The sequence below is a fragment of the Amblyomma americanum genome, chromosome 4 (assembly GCF_052857255.1).
Source record: "Amblyomma americanum isolate KBUSLIRL-KWMA chromosome 4, ASM5285725v1, whole genome shotgun sequence".
NCBI classification, from domain to species: Eukaryota; Metazoa; Arthropoda; class Arachnida; order Ixodida; family Ixodidae; genus Amblyomma; species Amblyomma americanum.
Window position 1 is genome coordinate 165,154,887 of NC_135500.1, and position 21,965 is coordinate 165,176,851.

Genomic DNA, 21,965 nt, shown 5'->3' on the forward strand with positions numbered 1-21,965 from the left:
AGGAGGGAGTGAAAGACGAAAGGAAGAAAGGTGCCGTAGTGGAGGGCTCCGGAATAATTTCGACCACCTGGGGATCTTTAACGTGCACTGACATCGCACAGCACACGGGCGCCTTAGCGTTTTTCCTTCATAAAAACGCAGCCGCCGCGGTCGCGTTCGAACCCGGGAACTCCGGATCAGTAGTCGAGCGCCCTAACCACTGAGCCACCGCGGCGGGTCCTTGCTTGGTAGAAAATTGGTTTGGAGGGGGTTTGGGGGGGGGGGGGAAGGCGCAGTAACTTTCTGACTTCTCGGTAGACACGTCAACCGCGCCGTGAGGGAGGAGACAAGAGTGACAGGAAAGAAAAAGGAATTCCGCCTTTTTCACAAGGCCGCACTACGCATGTGCGCCTCTTCTCCTCCAGCTCCACTGGTTGAAAATGAAACTGCCTGCTCCTAGTGCGCAGTTCATGTTAGTAGTGACAGGCGCATGCGACAGATGGCGGCAGCTGCGAAGCGCACGCCACTTCGCAGGCGCAGCTGTCTCCTCGTGGAACCAGATCGCGCCAGTGTCTCCCACGCAAATGTCACACTCTGACCACAATGGCCGTCGCCAGGCACGTGCGGAAACACTGGAGCGACATTATGGTCGACAACAACACGTGTCCTACGTGTACATTGCCGGTTCCCACTGTGGGGGGTGGTTCACTGCAGCAGTGGTCCAGGACAACAACACCACAGTGGCAGGACCCACTTTCCGCGCCTACAGCAACACACGCGGAGGAAATCGCGATTGCGCTCGCACTCTCCCTCCCACAAGTGAAACACATCATTACCGACCCGAAGGGGGCCTGTCGGAACTATGAGCTGGGTTGGATACCTCCTCTCGCCTGGCGCATCCTACAAAATTGCTGTCGGTCCAGCGACCCTCCAAACTGTAACCTCATCTGGGCTCCCGGCCACCAGGGACTCCAGGGCAATGAGTTAGCCGATCAGGCGGCCCGCGCGCTCTCTCCCCGGGCACTCACACTTGCTCAGGAAGCCTACTCCGAGCCTACCTAATCTCTAATTACATTCAAAGACATCACTACATATTATAAGGACAGTCATCGTCGCTTTCCGGAACCCTGTAAGGGTCTCCGGAGAGCAGACGAACGATGGCTTCTCAAATTCAATCCAGAATTTGATGGTGGCTGCAGGCTGTGCGGAGCGACGTTCTTGGTCGTTTTCCATATGGTCTGGGCCTGCCCTTCCAATCCTCACCCTTCTAGGGAGGCCTGGGAGGCGGCGCTGCTCAGCTGCCATGACCTGCAGTCCCATCGGACCCTGATCGCCAGGGCGCGAGCGGCGCTAGACGCCATTGGGGCTGCGGAATAGGAGCTCCACCTAGATTTGTGAGGACCTGGGAAATATGGCCTGGGCCCAAACACCTCCTTGTAAATAATAAATGTTTACCACCACTACCCACGCGCGCTTGTTTTCAGCCACTAGCTGAAGAATTTTCGCCACTCCCCAGAGGGTGCCACATCTTGTGAAAAATGCGGAAAGGGATATTTGACGTGCACTGACAGCGCACGAGCAGGGCGCCCTTTGCTGCCTCCGACTCCAGAGGACCAGCTACCGCCGCGCCCCTGGATTATGTGCAGTGAAGTGAAGACGGTGACAGTGTCGACGCAGACAGTCCCCCCCCCCACCCCCCCACATCCCTTGGCCCCCAAGAGTGATGCCCAAAGGGCCAAAATACGTCGGGGCCAGTATCCCCCTCCCCAAAATACCTCATAGCATCAACCTACCTACCTACCTTTCGTGTTCCGTCTCGATTGAAACGCGGCCGGTATCGAACCCGTGTCCTCCGGCCCATTAGCCGAGCGGAGGATACTTTACATGGTAGATAAAGGCGTCGTTTCCAGAGACGGAAAAGGATAATAAGCAAAGGAAGAAATTCGAGTTAAGGGGCACTGAAAAAGCTAAATATCGTAGCTTGGTTTCATTTTGTGCCCCGTTTAGCATGCTCTACGGAAAGATATTGCTTACAGGTATTTCGCAATTGGCATATAGCTGTCTCGGAATGGGGCCACTGGTCAACTTTCGTTGTTAAATTTGCAACAGTTATTAATATGCAAATTGTCTATCTGATATCGCAGCTGACAGATATATATTTGAGTTCCTCTTAAACGCATAAAGGTGACAGTATATATTGATAAATAAGTAGCAATTATTTCTGCAAAAAATACTCGCCTGTTATGATCGAGATGCAACCACGCTGAAAGAGGTCGCCGTTGGCCGCTGGAAGATTCTGCAAACGCCTAGTCAAATAGCGTATGTTTTTTTCATCATAAGTTCACGATGGAAAAAATGCGCCACCAGCGCTGTACACCAAATGTAGCAGAGCCAAGAACACGCCATGTTGTGCTGATTACAACTTTTATTCCCGATCCCCTTTCACTCCCTATAGCTCTGAAATTAAGAAACGGGCATTATTGCGACGCGCGGGATGAACACCACAAGCACGATGAGGATCGGTGCCCCGTGGTATAGCTCGTAAAGCGGCGGCACGCATCGTCAGCGGGACACAGTCTGGCGCGCGGCTTCTTCGTCGCTTCTTCAATGCGATCAAGCTCTGGGAAAACAGCGGCTCGCGGGTCGGCGCCAGGCACGGATAGGCAAGCGTTCGTCTTTGTTACAACAACACTGATTCCGCGTCCCGCGCACTGTCGCACATGGACACGCGGCGGCCTTCGTTGCGAGTAGTGGTGGTCTGCTGCTGCTGCGCGCACGGCGGCGGCGTATCAGCTCAGTTTGCGGAACACCAGGTTGGACGGGTCGTCGGCCAGTTCCGGGTACGCGTCCACGGGATGGAAGTAGTCGGCGCGGTAGCCGGGCGCCGACCCGGCGCGCAGAATATGCTCCTTGTCCTGGTCGCTCCAGGCGGCCGCGCCGTGCGGGTCGGCGAGGAGCAGCTGTCGCTCGTGCGCCCAGCGCTGGCTGAGCGCGTGTTTCTTGGCGTGCCACAGGATGCGCTGGCGCTCGCGGTCGGGCGGCGCCCCGTAGCGCAGGTTGAGCACTGCGTGCGGCGTGTGCAGCCGCACGTCAGACACGTCGCCCTGGTGCACAGTCGTGTTGACGGCGGCGCCCAGCCTCTGCAGCTGCGTCACGTCCTCGTGGAAGCGCCACGCACTGTCCTTGACGAAGTAGAAGGCGTCGCGGCCCTGCAGCACCGGGTGCAGGTCCACCAGGTGCGAGTTGTTGAACACCGAGGTGAACACGTCGCGCCGGATGGGGTCGGCGCGCTCCGCCGAGCGCACCACCGCGCGCCCCTCGACGCGAGACACACTGAGGCCCCGGCCGAACGGCGCCGCGGCGCGGCTCAGGCGACGCGGGAGCAGCCCTTCCTGGGGCCTGCGCCTGCCCAGCGCCGACGGCTCGACGCTGGAGAGCTGCGCGAAGCCGCGTAGCCGCCGCTGGGCCGCGCACGCCGCCCCGGACACGGCCGGTAGCCGCCACGGCAGCGTCGCTGTTTCGGCGTCGTGGTGGTGGTGACGCTGCTGCTCGGCCCACGGCGGCCAGCCGGACAGGCCCAGGCCGGAGAGTCCCAGGCCCTGGCTCTCCACCCAGTCGGGAAGCTCTGCGAATGTCCACAGCATGCTAGCGATCTCATGTCATGTCCTCCGGAGAAAGGATACGCGCGCCAGAAAGCAATTTCAGGGCTTGCGAAAAGTTTACCAGGAAGTCCGAATTCGCAGATAAAAGTTGTGTTCTTTCCAACACTACAACTAAAGCTTCGTGAAGTTGTGTTGCAAAAGTAAGATATTTTTGTGCTCCTTGTTTTGCGTAGGACATACTCCGGATACAACAGACTCTTTTTTTCTGAATCATTCGAATCCGTTAGAGCGAGCTTTGACTGCACTGTACGGCACTTTTGTTTTGAACGAAGAAATCTACTCCACGACGCATTCGCACTGAGCCCGCCGCGGTGGCTCAGTGGTTGACACTCGGCTGCTGACCCGGAAGACGCGGGTTCGATGCCGGCCGCAGCAGTCGAATTTCGATGGAGGCGAAATTCTAGGGGCCCGTGTACTGTGCGATGTCAGTGCACGTTAAGGAACCCGAGGTCGTCGAAATTGTCAGGAGCCCTTCACTACGGCGTCCCTCATAGACTTAGTCGCTTTGGGACGTTAAACCCTCATAAACCAGCGCTCGCATTCAAGCACTCCACATCCTTGGCCGCTGCCAGATTTTTTTTTGCGAATATACTTGTCCATCACTGTCTATGGCTACATAATAAGGTCATTTCGGCTCGACACGTTGACCACAAAGTTTCTCAGAACTCTTCATGATGTTCCTTGGGACAAATCTGATGGGTGACTGGTGGACTACGACCTTCTCGGACGTCTTGTCGTTCTGGGGTTCCTGGATTAACTGTGAATGGTAGCGAAGCTCGGTAGTGAGGCGGTAATGAGTTGACACCTTTGGGCTAGTCAGCCGATCGAGTTCATGTTACTTGAGCTCACAAGGCTAATCTTAGAACCTCTAGCTTACGTTATTACTCGCTGGCATGCATCGGTGACCACATGGTGTCTTATTCATGCGTGAACCTTTGCTATCTACTTGATTCGACTAGAAGAGCTACTGAGTGGACGGGACTACATCATGCCATCAACCAAATATCCTTCTGTGGACATTTGGAACTCTTTCGGCGCGTTGGGATGCTATCAGAGGCACTGATGGGTCTTGCTCATTTCGAATCCAAGAGAGGCTAAAGACGTGCAGGTGTTCTCTACATATACATTCAAAACTTTCTACGCAGAGTGTGATTTAGATATCAGCGGAGTTCTCTGGTTCAGTGATGTTCCATACCGTAACCGAAAATTCCCTCATTCATACCCCAACATCCCTACTTGAAACCCATTCTCTCCTGTAACAGCTGGAAAACTACGTCAGTTTAGAAGAAGAGAAAACTTCGGTCTTTAAAGTTTTCTGAAACTCCGTAAAATTTCAGTTCTCGCCAAAATTTTACTCCACAAACTCCGTGAAAAAGGGAAAATTCGCCGATTGGAACATCACTTCTATAGTCTTATCTTAGCCTAAAGTCCAGTGTGCAATATCGGTTAGAATCAATGCTATTCGTACCATTATATGCCACTCACGGAGAACCACGACTACCTTACAAAAGCGCATAAGAAAGGAAAACACAATTTAACTCAAATCCCTTGGAAACCAATTGGCTCTAGCAATTCTTCCCCAAAACGATTCTATTTTTGCCACGCCCTAGCACAAACGTGCACAAACGAGTGCCATAATTTCGTGTCAGCCAGTGCCGAAGTGCGGGAAATCGAAAAATGGAATTTTATTTATTTATTTATTTATTTATTTATTTATTTATTTATTTATTTATTTATTTATTTATTTATTTATTTTACGATACCGCCGCTCTCAGCCGAGAGCGTAGCAGAAGGGCATGAACAACGATTTCTTGTTCGCGTGCAAGTTTACGTGTGAGTGACACAAATAACGGAGAAACAGCACAATTCATCAAAAATACAAGAAATAAGGTAATGCAAAAATACAATACAAAACAACGTAGGATGCAATGAACAACAAATGTTCAAGTCATAGAGATAAGCAAAAAGAGGAAATTTTAAAGAAGCAACTGCATTTTATATATACTTATTGAGAGGGCTACTTAAGAGAGAATCGGGAACAAACATTAGAATATCTTAATAGTCTTTTGTGACAAGCTCTAACAGTGAAACGAACCTGGATAATGAATTGGTCGTTGTTAATGATGAGCTAAGTCCGTTCCATTCTCTGATAACGCGATAAAAAAATGAGTACCTGAATGTGTCGTTAGAAAAATAATACTCAGTTAGCGCATGCTCGTGTTGATGCCGTGTTTTTCTAGCTTGCGAATATGAAATGTACTGGGTGGTATCCATTTTATACTGACGATGCAGAATTTGAAAAAGGAACTTGAGTCGAGCTTGTTTTGCTCTCGTCGATGATGTGTTAAGGCCTGAACAGGCTAAGAGACGTGAGAGTGAGTCAGTAGAACGGTATTTGCTGTGAATGAACCTTGCGGCTTTTCTTTGCACGCCTTCAAGTTAAGCTATGTTAGTTGCTGTGTAGGGAAACCAAACTGTGTTAGCGTATCCTAAAATAGGTGTCACAAATGTTTTGCACGCCAGAAGCTTAATATTCATTGGAGCGAGCTTTAGGCGTCCTTTTAAATAAAATAGCTTTCGCAGTGCAGTAGTTGTATTATTAGTTATGTGTGTTTCCCATTTGAGGTTTGATGTAAATGTTATGCCTGAGTATTTATGTTGATCTACCTTCGAAAGAGGCATGTTATTAACGGTATAGGTGAAGTGAGATGGCTGTTTTTTTTCTCGTTATCGTCAGTGAAACCGATTTATTTACGTTAATAAACATTTGCCACTTGGAGCACCACTCGGATAGCGTTTTTAGGGAATCAGAAAGAACAAGATGGTCGTAATGGCTGTTAATTTCTTTATATATCACACAATCATCAGCGAAGAGTAATTTTGCACCCTGTATTATTGGTTATATCGTTAATAACAATAAGAAATAGCAGTGGCCCAACAACTGAGCCTTCTGGTACTCCAGATATGACAGGTACAATACCAGATGGTGTATGATCGAACAAAAACAAACTGGAAGCGGTCTGTTAAAAAATCTGTCATCCAAGCGGAAACTTCTCCCTTCCCAATAGCTTGTTCTAGTTTTTCAATGACCTTGGCGTGACTCACGCAATCAAAAGCTTTATAAAAATCAAGTAATATCATGTCAATTTGAGAACGATTATTAACACTAAAAGCCAGGTCATGAACTACCTTTGTTAGTTGAGTGATGGTTGATAAGCATGATCGAAAACCATGCTGGTGTGGCGAGAGTAATTTTTGCGGTCTAGAAAGATTATGTGTTTTAAAATGATATGCTCTAGTATTTTGCATGAAGTGCTGGTGAACGATATAGGTCTGAAATTAGCAACATTCTTTTGTCTCATGTCTTGTGGATCGGTACTATTTTAGCCTTTTTCCAATCATGTGGCAGATTAGCAGTTGACAGTGACTTGCGAAAAATCTGTCCTAGATATCTACTGCACCACTCAGCGTATTTTTTAGCAATTCATTTGGAATTTCGTCAGGACCGTTTGCTTTTTTATGGTCAATGTTGAGGAGAAGATTGTGGATTCCGGTGTCTGTTATTGTTAAGGGATCAAGCACCGAGGCACGGGGTAGCGGGAGTGGGGGAAGTGAACCGCTGTCTTTTGTGAAGACTGACTGGAAGAAATTGTTGTATTTATTAGCCGTTGTACTTTTCTCGTCTTTGGTTAGTTTGGTTGTCGTTGGCTGGGTACTGTGCAGACGCTTCCAGAAACTCTGTGGTCTGTTCTTCAGGAAGCTAGGTAAAGTGACAGTGTAGTAGTATCGTTTCGAATTCTTTAGTTTTTTTGTGAACTGCATTACCGCATACTTTAACTTCAAAGTTGTGGATAATTTTGGGTTATTCTTGTTAACCCTACGAAGCCGTTTTAAGCGCCGTTTAGCATGAACGACTTCACGTGTGATCCGTGGATTCTTAAGGTGCTGTTTTTTCTTTATCATTGGGATAAAATTTGTTACACAGTGCAAGACAATGCTCTTAAAATGTAGCCATAAAGTGTTTACGTCAGTAGATTCTTCAGAAGCTTTTTCCAAGAATGAATCGAATTCACGCGACAGATTGGTTAGTATACTGGTGTCATCTGCCACAAAGAAGTTCAAAAAACCTTTTACTGTAGACAGGCTAGCAGTGCAATGATCGAGCTGGAGTGTGCACATAGGTATACTGTCGTCAGCTATCCCTTCAATAATTTCAATTTTTGCTTCACTTATAGGGAAATGGTCACTAAGAAATATGAGGTGGAGGATATCTTTTGCTAAACCTTGAATGCGAGTAGGACTAGTGACAAGTTGATGAAGGTTAAAATTTAGCATTATGTCTATTAGCGCTTCTGAAGCTTCTGATGTGCGGTGCATTGTGGCCCAGTCTATGTCGGCAAGTTAAAATCTCCCGCAAGAATAATCCTGGATTGATGGACATAACGCTGCATATATTCTTGAATTGCTGAAAGACAGGCACTGTCAGAGGAAGGGCTTCAATAAACGCAGCCGGTTATAACCGACGTCCCATCGCACAATAGTTTGCAGAAACTGCTTCAGCTTTGTCTACCTCGGGAAGAAGGACAAAGTGAAGATAATTTTTTTTATCAGTAAGGCCACACCTCCACCTCGTGAAGGCCGGTCTTTCCGGGTGATTGTGTACTTTGGCGCGGCAATCTCGTGGTCGAATACAGCGGGTGATAGCCATGTGCCCGTGATGGCCACAATATCGGGATCGTAGTCGCCTAGAAGGCTTTCCAAGTCTTTTGTTTTATTTAGGACACTGCGGGCATTTACATTTATCAATCTCAATTTTTTTATAGTGCGGCTTGTGCGGTTTGACGGGCTATTCGGCGGCTTGTTTCTGTGTCGTGTTTTTTTGCATCGGTACTTTGTCGTTCTTTTCTTCATCCCAAATATATGCACGTTTGTTGATGTAAAGCTTGTCATAACGCAGGGATACTTTTTCCTTTTTTCGCGATTTGATTTTGCACTATCCCAAAGTTTCTTCCGTATGTCCCCTATTGTTTTAGAGAAGTCTTCACCAATTGAATAGTTAGTTGTTTTGAGTTTGAAACCTTGAATTGCAACTTTTTGTCTGTAGTCAAGTAACTTCATTATTACCGGTCGAGTTTTGTCTGCAGCGGGCTTCCCCAACCTATGTATGCGCTCGATGGCAACCTTTTCTAGCTCTAGAGTGTCTTCAGTAATTAATTTTTTTCACAGTTTGCTTTAACGACACGCTAGTTTTATCTTCTTTTTCTGGTAGGCCATAGAAAATCATTATGGATTGCCTGCTGCGGTTTTCTAGGTCGTCAATATTTTGTTGAAGTGTGTCTATGACTTCGTTCATGCAGGCTGTTTCTTGTTGACAGGATTCAACTCTGCTTTCTAGGACCATAAGGAGGCCAAGCTTGTTCTCTGCCTACCAAGCGCTTTTCTTTGATATCTTTGATGTCGACTGCAATATCCTTCAGCTCTTTTGAAATTTGGGATAGATCGGGACCCGGGTTAATTTCAATATCACCACCTAATAGCAGCAATTTTCTCAATGCCAAGGCGACATGAAGAACCAGGATACAAAACGATGGGTACGGCGCAGCACTACTAGAAAAGGGTCACTTGAGCGGATGCAATATGCGGAATGGAACCGGAATCGTTATTACAGTCTCCAAACGCGCCAGCCATGCACGCACAGCTTACCCTGGGTGGCGTCTCCGGCCGGCCGGTCGGGATGAAGGTTGACTGGGTCGTTGCGGTTGAACTGATAGAGATGCAGGTCGCGCACGTCGTGCAGGCGCAGCGCACGCTCCCACTGCGGCGTCATCCAGCGGCCCATGAGTGAATCGTAGATGCGCTCGCCGAAGTGCACCAGTCCCGTGAGCGGGTCCAGGATGCCGCCACGAAAGTCTACAGGCACATAGAGGAGGGGCGCCGAGTCGTAAATGATGTGTCCGTACGGGCCGCGGTACACCTCCTTGAGCGCATCTCCGTGGCGGTCGAAGACGAGCGTCGGGCTGCCCGCCTGGTCGCAGGCCACGTAGAAGGAGTCTCTGTTGACGCGCAGCTGCACCAGGAATCCGCGCTCGTCGTAGAGCAGCGTCATCCCGCGCCCATCCGCATTGTTGTACACATGCGTGACGAGCGTCGGCCGAGCCGGGTCGGCGTAGAAGAACTGAGTCAGGTTGCCCAGATGGTCCTTGCGCATGGCGAGGCGGCCCCGCGCGTCGTAGAAGTAGCGTACTTCGTAGCGGCCGCGCCGGGCCCGCTGAGCGCGCACCAGCTGGCCCCGCGTGTTGTACGCGAAGCGTTCTTCGCCGCGCTGAACCACGAAACCGCGGCCGTCGACCACGAACGGCGTCTCGCCGAAGCGCAGCACGTGGTCGCCGGCGTCGTGAAGGATCTCGATCTTGTTGCCCATGTACTGCATGGTGACGATGTTGCCACCGGCGTCGTAGCTGAAGCGCCAGTGGTCTTTGCCCAGCATCTCGGTCAGCTGGCCGTCGGCGTCGTACGAAAAGTTGTGAGTGCGAAGCTGTACGCCTCCGGCAAGCCGCATGAGTGTCCGCGTCTGGGCCACCCGGCCACGCGAGTCGTACTGCAGCTCCATGCGGAAGAGCTCCTTGTCGCCGACGCGCAGCGTAGACTGCTGGAGTCGGCCCAGGGGATCCAACTGGCGGCCAAACGCGGCTGTGCCGTCCGAGAGCGTCTCATTGCCGGCCGGACCGTCACGCGTAAGCCGGAATGCATCCAGCTGCACCAGGCGGCCGCCCTCCGAGAAGGCGAGCTCGGTCTCGGGGAACTGAAGCGTGCCGACGCGCACGCCCAGCGCGCGCAGCCGTAGCCGCGCGTCATAGCGGTACTGAAAGTGCGCCGTGGTCAGCTGGAACTGGCTGTAGAAGCGCGCCACGCATTGGCTCAGCAGGGGCCCGTCGTAGAAGTACTCATGCCGCACTTGCACGTCCTCCTCGCTCCAGCTCTCGGCGCGCACCAGGCCTGCGGCTGAGTAGTTGCGCTGCACCTTGCCGCCTCCGAAGACGACCTCGGTGGGCAGCGCGAGTGCGTTGTAGCGGTACAGCACGCGGCCCCGGTCTCCAGGGAAGATTCGCAGCAGCGGCAGACCCCTGTCGTCCAGGTGGAGCACGTAGGCGCCCGCGCCTCCTGGCGCCGTGTAGCTGAGCCGGTAGAAGCCGATCGAAGCTAGCAGCAGGAAGGCGTGGCGCGCACCGTCGCGTGGTGTCCTGACGTGCTCCAGGCCGCCGTGCTCGTCGTAACCGAAGGCGAATGCGCGGCCGCTAGGCAGCAGCACGCGGCTGGGTTGGCTGGCTCCGGACTCGTAGGCATACCGCAGCGCACTGCCGTCGGCAGCGCGCACCTCCACCATGCGGCCAAGCCGATCGTAAGCTAGCGTTTGCGAAAGCGGGCCGCGCTGCCAGCCGCTGGGCCGGCCCAGCCGGTCGTAAGCGGCGTTCAACGGCAGCCGTGCGCCGCCAGTGGGCAGCCACTGTACGGGACGCGCGAAGCTGTCGTACTGTACGACAAGCAGCGGGCGCCGCGATCCGTTGTAGATGATTTCGCGCGCCGCCACCCAGTCGTACTCGGCCGTCAGGTACTGGCTGCCGTTCACCAGCAGCGCACGTTCCACGGCCGAGATGGCACCCTTGGCCAGCTTGAGCTCGTAGCGCCACTCCAGGCGGCGTTCGCTGGGCTTGCCGTCCCACAGCAGCGTCTGGCGCAGCGGCACCGGGAACATGCCGGCCTGCACGGGCAGCAGGTGTTCGAGGACGCGGTGCGGTCCGGCCTCCCAGACAAGCGCGACCGTCTTCCAAGGAGTGGAGAGGAGCAGGCCGCCGTAGGGCCGCACCGTCGTCGTCTCCGTAGCGAGGCCGCCACGGCTGCACACCACGCTGCCTGGCCGAACTGTGGTCACCTCGAGAGAGTCCTCAACGCTGACCGAGGCGGCGCCGGACGGTGCTAAGGTGAACGACAGTCGGTGCACCAGTCCACTGGGCGTCACCAGCTGGCTCAGCCGGCCGGCCTCGTCGTAGGCGTAGTGGAATGTGGCGCCCGTGGCGTCGTATCGGCTCGTCAGCAGGCCTCCGGGCCCGTACAGGAAATGCGTCTGCAGGCCATCGGGGTCCACGAACGACTCGAGAAGCTTGTCCTGTGCCACGTGCACACGACACTTGTGGCCCCGCGCTGTCTCGATGGTGTGCAGGCTGTTGGCCGAGTCACGCAGGAACGCCACCTGCAATCACCAAAGAGTGCTCAGTGCGCGCGGCACTCGAATGCGTGCCGAGCCAGCGCAAGCACGCGCTACGCACCTTGTTTCCGGACGTGTCTGTGACGGCGCTCAGCTTGCCGAAGCTGGTGTTCACGTTGTAGAGGAAAGTGTACTTGGCCTTCCCGGTGAGAAGACTACGAGTGACCACATGCTGACCGTACTTGTTGAACACGAACAACTCGTGACTGTCAGGCTGCGCGATCTGGTACTCCTGCTGTTCGTCAGGATCCGGAAGGTAGGGTAGCGCCGAGAACACCTGCCGGCGACCGAGGTCGGCCACGTGCACCACGCCGTCGCTGGTGACTGCCAGCGCGGCCACGGCGCGCAGGTCGCTCTCCACGGCCAGGGTGGCGTTGCCCGGTGCGCGACAGCCCTCGCGCTGCTGACAGCCGGCGAAAAGCGTGAGTGTACCATCGGGAGAGAGGACGCGCACGCTCTGTCGGTCGGCCTCGTCCACTTCTGCCACATACAGCTCGCCCGTGGGACCGAAAGCAAAGCTCACTAGGGCGCCCAGCTGGCTGCCCTGGTCTTGTTCTCCAGTGGGGCAGTAGACGGGCTGTCCCGCGACCACCAGGAGACGCTGGTCGACTGTCAGCCGAAGCACCATGTGGTCATCGATGAAGTGTAGGGAGTTGTCGAGCGGGTTGATGGCCAGCTCGGTGGGCCAGCGCAGTTTGGCCTCCGAAACGGGCAGTGCGCCGGCACACGGGAAAGGTCGCCAGCGCCGTCGGCCGCGTGGGTCACCGAGCAGAGTGTCGATAATGCCACGGCTGTCGACGACGCGGATGCTGCTGCCGTCGGCCACGTACAGGCTGTTGTCCACTGCCACGGCGAGTCCTACGCACGCAGAATAGAATGCTGAACTACCCGAGAGATCAAAGCTGCATGCGCTTACGTACCTTTGGGGTAGGCGAGCTTGGCCTCGAGGGCAGGCCGGCCGTCGCCGCAGTTGTCTCGGGGCAAGCAGCGCTCACCGCTGCCCACAACCACATCGAAGTTGGAGTCCGGGTCGTCGACCTTGTCAAGCGAGTGGACGCGCAGCACCTGGTGCCGCTCAGGGTCGGACACGTACAAGTGGCCGTCGGTGGGGCTAAGCGTGAGCTGGCACGACGCGTCGCCAGCGCCGCGCAGTCGAAGAACGGTGTACAGCTGGCCCTCGGGCGTCACACGGCGCACCAGGTTCAGGTCAGCCAGGTAGACGCTTCCGTCGGGCCCTGCAGCCAGAGCCGACGGCGCCAGCAGCCGCTGGAGGCGCGCAGGTCCTCCGTTGCACTCGGCTGCGCTGCAGAGCACCGGGCGCGGCTCGCCCGTGCCGGCCAGCAGGGCCATGACGCGCGGCGCCTGTGCCAGGTACAACGCCGACCCGTCTCCCTTCTGCAACACGCCCTGCTGGAAGTTGTAGCGATGGTGCACGTCGAGGTTCCAGCCGCCCAGTTCGGACACGTCCATGTCGTGGCCCGGCAGCGTGGTCGACTGCGTCGTCCAGATAGGCTGTTCGCAAGAGCTGTACTCGTAGCCCAACGAGACGAGCACGCGTGCTAGGCCGTACACCTTCTGCTTGTAGACGTTGCGCTTGTTCCAGGCGAACGTGTACTCGATGCCCGGGTCCGCCTCGAAGGTCCGCTCGAACAGGATTCCCTCGACCACGATCCGCAGGTGCACCAAACGAAGTTCTGGTGGAATGGTGGACGGCGTCAAGCGCAGGTGCAGCGTCGCCAGGTAGCCCTGCACCTGGCCACTGCGGTACACGAGTTGCAGCCCGGATCCGGGTACCTGCAGTGTCTCCTGCAGCTCGCGGCTCTCCGCCAGGACAGCGGAGCCGCCGCAGCCGCCGGACGGCCGCGCGCTCTGGTAGAGCACGGGCCGCATGTTCTGGTACGAGTGCGCCTCGCAGGCTGCCTGCTGCAGCCGGCGGCCGCCCTCGTCGGCCGGTTCGCCGCCCAGCACCGCCATCTCCACGTGACCCATGACCACGATGCTGTTCCAGGGCACGAGCACTGTGCGCTTGATGGGGTGGAACGGGTTGCGCTGAAACTGGAGCGTCACCGCGCCGCCGCCGTTGACCAGGATGTCGAACCTGCGCGGTCGGAGGGCGCGGCGTCATCGGTGCGCGGGCCACGGAGCGCGCGCCGTTGCTCACCAGCCGTCGTTGCGGGTCAGTGTGAAGCCGAACTGCGGGTCCGTGGCGACGCTGACACGGATGCCGACGATGCCGTTGCCTTCCTTGCCGGTGACCCTCCCGCGAATCACTGACACTCGGCTGGAAAGGGCGCGCCAGTGTGAGACGCCCGCGGGCCCTGGCTGATGCCGGGACGGGGTTTAGGGACGGGAGGACAATAGACACACGCGCCCCCAGTGGCAGGCGATCTGGGGGCCTATGGGGTCAACACGGAGCGAGACAGAGACAGGACAGGACACCAGCCAGACGGCAGCCCCGCGGGCGCGCACTCACCTCTTGGCGAAGGCGCTCCAGAACTGGCTGCGAGGGGGGGAGGGGACAAGCCAACAGTCAGGGCGCGGCACGCTGGCGGCGCGCCGCCGCACACACACACAGGACAGACACAGAGACTCCGTGTGACCACCACAGGGACGAGACAGACAGACGGGCGCCGCGCACTGACCTCTCGGAGTACTCGTCGCGGTGCGAGTAGCTCTGCACGCTGTCCTCCTCGATGAGGAACTTCATGCGCTGGTAGAAGGAGGCCGTCACTGCGGGGGGCTGCTTGCGCAGCAGGATGTCCTGCGGCTCCGGCGACGAGAGGCAGAGTAGGCTCTCTGCGCACTCGGGCCGGTAGCAGCACTCGCTGTCGGCGCAGTCCACCAGGCCGTCCTTGTCGTTGTCCGCCTTGTCGCTACACTGCGTCTCCTGCGGCACGCTGCAGTCGCGGCCCGCCCAGCCGGCCAGGCACGCGCAGTGCCAGCGCTCGGCGCCCTCCCGCACGCACTGGCCGTGGCTGTGGCAGCCCTCGGGGCAGCCGTCTGCGAGGAGGAGGCAGAAGAGCTCAGCGCCGCCCGGCATCCTCGGGATCGCGCGCGCGCGGTACCTAGCGTGCAGTGCTGGCCCATCCAGCCCTGGATGCAGACGCAGGTGCCGTTGTTGCACTGGCCGTGCTGCAGGCAGCGCGGGTCGCACTCACGCAGCTCGCACCGGCCGCCCGTCCAGCCTGGCTCGCAAGTGCAGCGGCCCTCTTCGCAGCGACCCCGGGACCCACAGTCGAGCTCGCACTTGGCTGCGCGGGCAGGGGGATACATACATGAGGCGCTGCTGCGGCACGCCAAGTAGGAGGGCCTCGTCTTCCTCCCCATGGCCCTCCTTCCCAACGCAAAACGATGCCATTAGACAAAAGTGGAGATGGCCCGTAATAAGCACATATGTCTTTCTGTCCTTCCTGTACGTGCTGCGCTCACCGTAGGCGTGCTTCGGGTTATTTATTACCAGTGAGAAGCTTTCCTCCCAGCGTCAAGCCTTCCAATTCCTCCAGCGTATGATTGAAGACGCAGGTCACTAGTGAAGAATGTAGAACTCTATTAAGGTTTACGTGAGAAACTCTTGAAGCTTTCAAGGCGCTACCTTAGCTGCAGGCAACAATGCAAAGAATGAGGTGGCCATCGGTCGCACGTAAAAACTGTTTCTTCCAGCGTGCCGCAAAGTAGCGTTTGCTTTCTGACCATAAACGTGAATGGCACGACACGTGTAGACAACGAAACAAAATTTGTCACATATACAGATGGCATGGCTTTATTATTCCGCTTCATCTTTCTCGAATGTAAACATGAAACAAATGCAACACTTATTCATCTGTCGCGGTGTCTCGGTGTTTATGGTGCTCAGCTGCTGACCCGAAAGGCGCAGGTTCGATCCCGGCCACGGCGGTCGCATTTAAATGGAGTCGAAATGATAGAGGCCTGCGCTCTGTACAATGTCAATGCAAGTTAAAGAACCCTGGGTGGTCGAAATTGTTCGAAGCCTTTCACTACGGTGTCCCTTATAACCTGAGTCACTTTCAGACGTTAAACCCCATAAACCAAACAAAACTAGCAACACTTATCCGCAGTGAAATGAACACGTAACACAACAAAAGCCAGTTTTTATCACCCTGTGTCAACAACAAAGATGTTCAAATAATGGTACAACCCTCAACTGCAAAATAGAACGAGCGAGCTCTTTCAAAATTATTTTGTATTTTCTGATGAGAAATCGGCACGTGATAACGTAAATTGAATGGCGCATGAACTGTCACTGCTTTTAGATCACTTATTGCCTACAACTGCGCCTTACATATCAAGACGCATATAAACTATATATAAACTATGTATAAAATATATAAAAACTACATATAAAATCATTCAAATGTCGTCTAAATTATTGTTACTTGGTAACGATAGACTCATCGCTCACAAACCTACGAAAGTTACACGCTGCACAGGAAGAAAAAATTCCAAGAAATATGCATGATGTAACGTTTAGATTTCTCTCTGCAGCACTTTTTTATGTTAAACAGCATAATTCAGTATATGAACATCTTGCTTGATTTCTGAATGTAAAATGGAATTTATAGAGAATGCCTTTTTGTCATTACACAACTAGCTTCATTATGCAGGAGAAACATCACATACACTGCAGGGAACGTTGAAATTTGGCAAACATATGCTAGCCTTCTGGCTTCCAAGCTCCTTGAACATCTATCATTGCCACAACATAATCTATGAACATAATAAAAAACGAATTACCCCGTCTTTCTTTTTATTCTGTTATGCATGAGAGTAGATAATTTATGAGTAGGAAAACTAATAAACTGTACACACTAAACCGGCATGTCGACGGCTGTTACTAAGTGCCGCAAAAAAAAGAGATGTTCACTCAGTTGTCCAGCTGTGAATAAGGTCGCCATAGTACTCTCTAAACGCCGTTTATTATTATGGAACTGGTCAGCCATGTCTGAATTTCATCCCAACATAGTGTGTGGGTGCGGCGTGCGTGGACGTCGACGACGAGGGCTACACGTCCTGTACAACATCCATGCTGCTGTGACTAAAAAAACAGGTTCATACCTTTTCACGATTTTAGTCCTAGGCAAACCTTGAGGTGAACCGCTGCATTTCTTCTCTAATTTCTTTTTGTTTCAGTATTTAAGTTTTTTCTTTTACTGTCAGTATTTTTGTTCGTGAAGACACTGTATACTATACTTACTTTTCCCACACTGAAGGCGCGTAGCACATCAATCTAGAATTCTAGCTTTTTCCTCACCCTCTATCATTCTTTGTAGCGGATAGTAAGGGCAGTCTTCATATGAATAATAAACAAGAGTACCCATTGGGCAAACTCAACGCTCTGCATCACACACTGGCCCACCATTTGGTTTTTCAATCCAGCAGCCGCCGTGATGCCTCAGTGGCACTCGGCTGCTGAGCATGCGCCCAATGGACACTGAAACTCCCTTGGACGTCCATGGAACATCCAAGGGAGTTTCAGTGGTTATTGAGTGGTCGTGTGATCGAATGCTGGTCGTGGTGCCTGGAGTTCGATGGCGGCGAAATGCAAAAACGTCCAAGCGCTGTGCGATCTCATTATCATCATCAGCCTAACTGCGTCCACTGCAGAACAAAGGAATCTTCCACTGATCTCCAATTACACATTTCCTACAGCAGCTGTGCCCACCCTAATCCCCGCAAATATCTTAATCGTATCCGCCCACATTACACTTTCGCGCCCCACGCGTGCGTTGGCCTTCTCTTGGAACGTCACCCTACCGGGTCATCGATCACCTGCTCTTCGCATTACATACACTACCCATGCCCATATCTTCTTGTTTTCAACTAGAATTTCATGCACTCTCATTTATTCCCCAATACACTATGCACTCTTCCTGTTTTTTTTAGCGTTATCTCTATAATGTTGATTTCCATAGTTCGCTGCATTCTAGTCCTGTATTTAATTTCCAGCAATTAGCCTAAACTACAAGTTTCCGCCTCATAAATGAGTGCCCGCAAAATACAACTATTATACTGAGACTATTATTATTGAGAAATACTGGTAGGCTGTTCATGTCCCGGGAGCACCTGCCAAATGCGCTCCACAACGTTCTTATTCTCCCTGATATTTCACTCTTTAGGCATGGTTCTTTAGCCACTACTTGCCAAAGATGACAGCAGCTCGATGTCTGAGGTCGTTGGAGGACCCCAGGTGGTGGAAAGCACTGAGCAGCCCTCCTCTCTACGGCGCCTCTCTCTCACTGCCTGCATTAACTCCCTTCTTCATCCCTTCCGTAACAGCCTGGTTCAGGTGTCCGCCTAAAGTGGGACAATTACTGCGGCTCTCATTTCCTCGTAAAAGCATTTCCATTTGCAGCCACGGCAGCGACGCGCACCTCGGCTGCAGTCGTCGCCGCTCCACTGCTCGAAGCAGACGCACGTCTCCCGCTCCAGGTCGTAGACGCCGTGCGCCGAGCAGTCCGGCAGGCAGCGGCTGAGCCGCTCGTCGGCGTCGCTGCAGTTCGTGCCGCGCCACCCGGGCCGGCACCAGCAGCGTCCCTGCACGCAGGCGCCGCGGGAGCCGCACTCGGGGTCCGGGCAGTCGGGCCGCTCGCAGTGCTCGCCGCCGAAGCCCGGCTCGCAGACGCAGCGGCCGCGCACGCAGCGGCCGTGGCCCGAGCAGTCGGGCAGCTCGCAGAGGTCGTCCCGCACGGCGCACTCGGCGCCCTTCCATCCGGGCTCGCAGCGGCAGCGGCCCTGCACGAGGCGCCCGTGGCCGCTGCACAGCACGGGGCACACGCTGTCGGCGCAGTCCAGTCCGATGTAACCGGGGAAGCAGTGGCACTGGCCCAGCCGGCAGCTGCCGTGGCCGTGGCACTGGCTCGGGCAGCTGGTGGGCACGTCCCGCGCCACGGCCGGCTGCAGCGCCAGCGACACCGGCAGGGGGTCGTCGTTGATCACCGACAGGAACCACGTGCCGGGCTCCAGGAAGTGGATCAGGTCCACTTCTTCCAACTGCGAGGCGAGGTGCGCGACTGGAGGCGGCATTCTCTCCGGCGGGCGGCAAGGCCCCTTTGTGCTGTGCGATGTCAGTGCACGTTAAAGATCCCCAGGTAGTCGAAATTACTCCGGAGCCCTCCACTAAGGGCCCTCTTTCTGTTTACCTTCTTTTGCTCTCTGTTTCATTCCTTTCCTCATGGCGCAATTCGGGTGTCCACAGAGAAGTGAGACAGTCACTGCGTCATTCCTTTCCTCAAAGCGAATTTTCGTTCGGCAACCGTAAGTCGAAAGAGCGACCTTTGATTCGGAGGTTGCCTCAGCTATATCATGAACCATCGGCTTAAAAAGAATGGTTAAATACTGCAGGAGTGAGACTTAAACGCCACTATTAGAGATCGCCCAGAGCAACCAGGCGTTTCTTGTGATTCATAGTTTTCGACATAACTAGTTAACGCTAACCACTTTTCAAACTACAAAGGCGAAAGGTGTCAGGAAGTTGTCAACAGAAACGCCAAACAGCTTTACGTCTGAAAGGATAGCTTCATACTGAGCGTGCTTTTTTTTTTGCACTTTGAAGTACGCGCGTGAAACCTGAATGAAGAACCAGATTACCGCCGCACGTTCGCATTGATAACGGCCGTTTGCGCGAACTGACGCGCCCCGCGTCAAAGGCCGTACTGGAGCACGGATTTCATAATTGAAAAAAAAAATCACAGCTTCAGCGGTGCAAACCTGAGTGATTTAAGCAGATTACTCTGTTAACATTCATTAAAGGATACTCCTGCTTAATTGCTCCAGGCTGTCAGTAACAACACTCTTTTAGTTTCGTTCCCACAGATGATAGTATTATTGTCTAATCGCCTGGCTCAAGTTTCCTAGGACAATTTGCAAGTATACGGGTGACTTGCCGATACGCATAATGGTCTTTTCAAAAGCCAGCAAGTTTGTGTGATTTAATTCGCGTTCAACTCCTCTATTGAGTGAAGCGATTCTGCATAACGGTGTCACTCCTCTAGGGTCAGTAACCAATATAAATACTGGCAATTTTGGCGGTAGGTTCAAAGAACAGCCACTCGTGCAAGTGTCTTCGGATTCAAAGATGCCATAAATGGTCCTATTTTTCAATTAACGACGAAATTTGAATTAGTGGGCGCTTTATTTACTCGGTATGCTGTCAGCGTTAAACTGAACGCAAGCTAAACAATGGTATACTCTAGAATTGCTGTGGAGAGAGTCGCAGAAAGTTGCCTCGGGGTACGACATCCCTAAAGATGTCACTATGCTGCATTGTGCTCCATAATGTAGCATTGCGTAGCGTAGTGTGGCATTTTCGTTTGAATTCGCTCTGTGAGGTGTCCGTTTCTCGCGCTATTAGGAAAGCGTTACACTTTAATCGCAGCTCCGTGCCGGCCCATTGGCCGAGCCCTTGTATGTTTGCACACTGGCATCCATTACAACTACATATTTTCTTGAGAAGTGTGGCTATCTGGGCCTGGTTGGTAGACGCGTCGTTCCTGAAATATATATCGCCCACTCTTCGCCTTTCCCCATTGATGAATACCAGATTTCTGACTTCCATGCAGATAGAGCCTCTTACCATTTGAACGTCTTTGATGTTAACTGTTGCGCCGCCCTTTTTTAATCTTTAGTTCACTAAGGCAGGCTCGAGTTGCGCATTCGTTCACCCAAAACTGGCCACTGCCATTCGGTCGCGGTTAAGTAGCGCAGGCTATGCGCTACTGCAGCGAAGCGGGCCCGAGGCATTCTGCGCACAGCGGGAGCGCGCGGAGGGTGTACTCACGACTGCCGACCGGTGTCCCCCGGCGGTGGCCACCACCTCGGCCACGTCGCGGGCGGTCAGCGAGGGCGGCTCGTTGCGCCTGGCCAGCAGGGCGAGCCGGGCCCCCTGCGGCGCGGTCACGTTGAAGCGCACGAAGGCCGCCTCGGGCTGCTCGAAGCGGACGTTCCACGCGCCATGCGGCTCCAGGTGGTGCGTCAGCCGGGAGCCCAGCTCCACTTCGGCGTACGCGTCCGCATGCGCGGGGGGCCGGCACGGCTCGCGGACGGGCTGCTGCTGCTGCTGCTGCTGCGTGTTTTGCTGTTGCTGGTTCTGGCTGTGCTGCGGCTGCTGCTGCTGCTGGTTGCCGCCGCTGTGCCTGTGGTGCGGAGGAGGAGGCGGCGGCGGTGCCGAGGCCGACAGGCTCTCGGCCGCCACGTCGAGCAGCACGCATGGTTTGGCGGCGGGCCCCGCAGCCGCCACGTAGGCGAGCGCGGCGGCCAGCGTCGCGGCGAGGGCTGCCAGCGCCAGGCAGGCCCACTGCCAGCCGCTGCGGGGCCTCAGCCGCTGGGTGAGCGCGGCCGCCAGGGAGGAGGTGGTGGCCGCGGGCGGCGCCTCAATGATGAGCTGCGGGTTGACTCGGCTCGCGGCCGGCGGCACCATGGGTCCCGTGGTCTCGCTGTAGCTGGGCGGCTCGGCGTACGCGTTGCGCGGCGGCACCGCCGGCGCCGGCTCCGGAGGGCTCTCGGGCCACGTCGGCTCGGGAGCCGCGTACGGCCGCCGGTGCAGGGAGTCCATCTGCGCCTGCGGACAAGGAGGCGCCCTTTTGGCCCGGGCGGAGGAGAAATCAATCAATCAATCAATCAATCAATTCACTAATGAAATATCAACGAACACATCGACTATTCTTGCAACTTTTCTCCACCGACTTTTTAAATTTAATAAATCAACGGATGAGTGAATGAATAAACATTTCTCGCAGTATTTCTGCGCCGGCTTTAATTTCGCTAATCTGACCTCGTCTATGGGGACTTTGCACCTGAAATTTGAGAACAAGCACGTCCATCTGTTCTCGACGCGCACGAAAAACCCTGCGTGTGTCAGTATTGTGGGCATCCCATTGAGTGTCGCTGCTAGCAACTGTCCATAAATGCAGTTTACGCTCTGCATTCTGGCGAAAACTTGTCCAGAATTTGCCTCAGAGTCCCAAAAAATGTCACCAGCATCGCGGCATTTTACGAGACTCACGACAAAAGCGGTTCATTGTGTGGAACGTGCCTGCAATTTCAGA

At 54.2% G+C, this 21,965-nt stretch overlaps 1 protein-coding gene across 2 annotated transcripts in view; it reads right to left on the reverse strand.

The window, feature by feature from the left end:
• Positions 1-2,310: 2,310 nt before the first annotated feature.
• The window catches only part of LOC144128624 (teneurin-m-like), a 41,351-nt gene continuing 21,696 nt past the window's right edge, over positions 2,311-21,965 (reverse strand). Inside the window, exons 2-11 of one of the 2 annotated variants that reach the window (XM_077662164.1) lie at positions 20,699-21,497; positions 18,294-18,912; positions 14,970-15,155; positions 14,547-14,904; positions 14,378-14,404; positions 14,066-14,185; positions 12,825-14,002; positions 11,966-12,762; positions 9,345-11,889; positions 2,311-3,604 (exon numbers count right to left, since the gene is read on the reverse strand). In XM_077662164.1, the coding sequence (XP_077518290.1) occupies positions 2,769-3,604; positions 9,345-11,889; positions 11,966-12,762; positions 12,825-14,002; positions 14,066-14,185; positions 14,378-14,404; positions 14,547-14,904; positions 14,970-15,155; positions 18,294-18,912; positions 20,699-21,472 (7,440 nt within the window). In that variant the 5' untranslated portion in view covers positions 21,473-21,497 and the 3' untranslated portion in view covers positions 2,311-2,768. The remainder of the gene's footprint in view (positions 3,605-9,344; positions 11,890-11,965; positions 12,763-12,824; positions 14,003-14,065; positions 14,186-14,377; positions 14,405-14,546; positions 14,905-14,969; positions 15,156-18,293; positions 18,913-20,698; positions 21,498-21,965) is intronic. The other variant, XM_077662165.1, reaches the window with a different exon arrangement.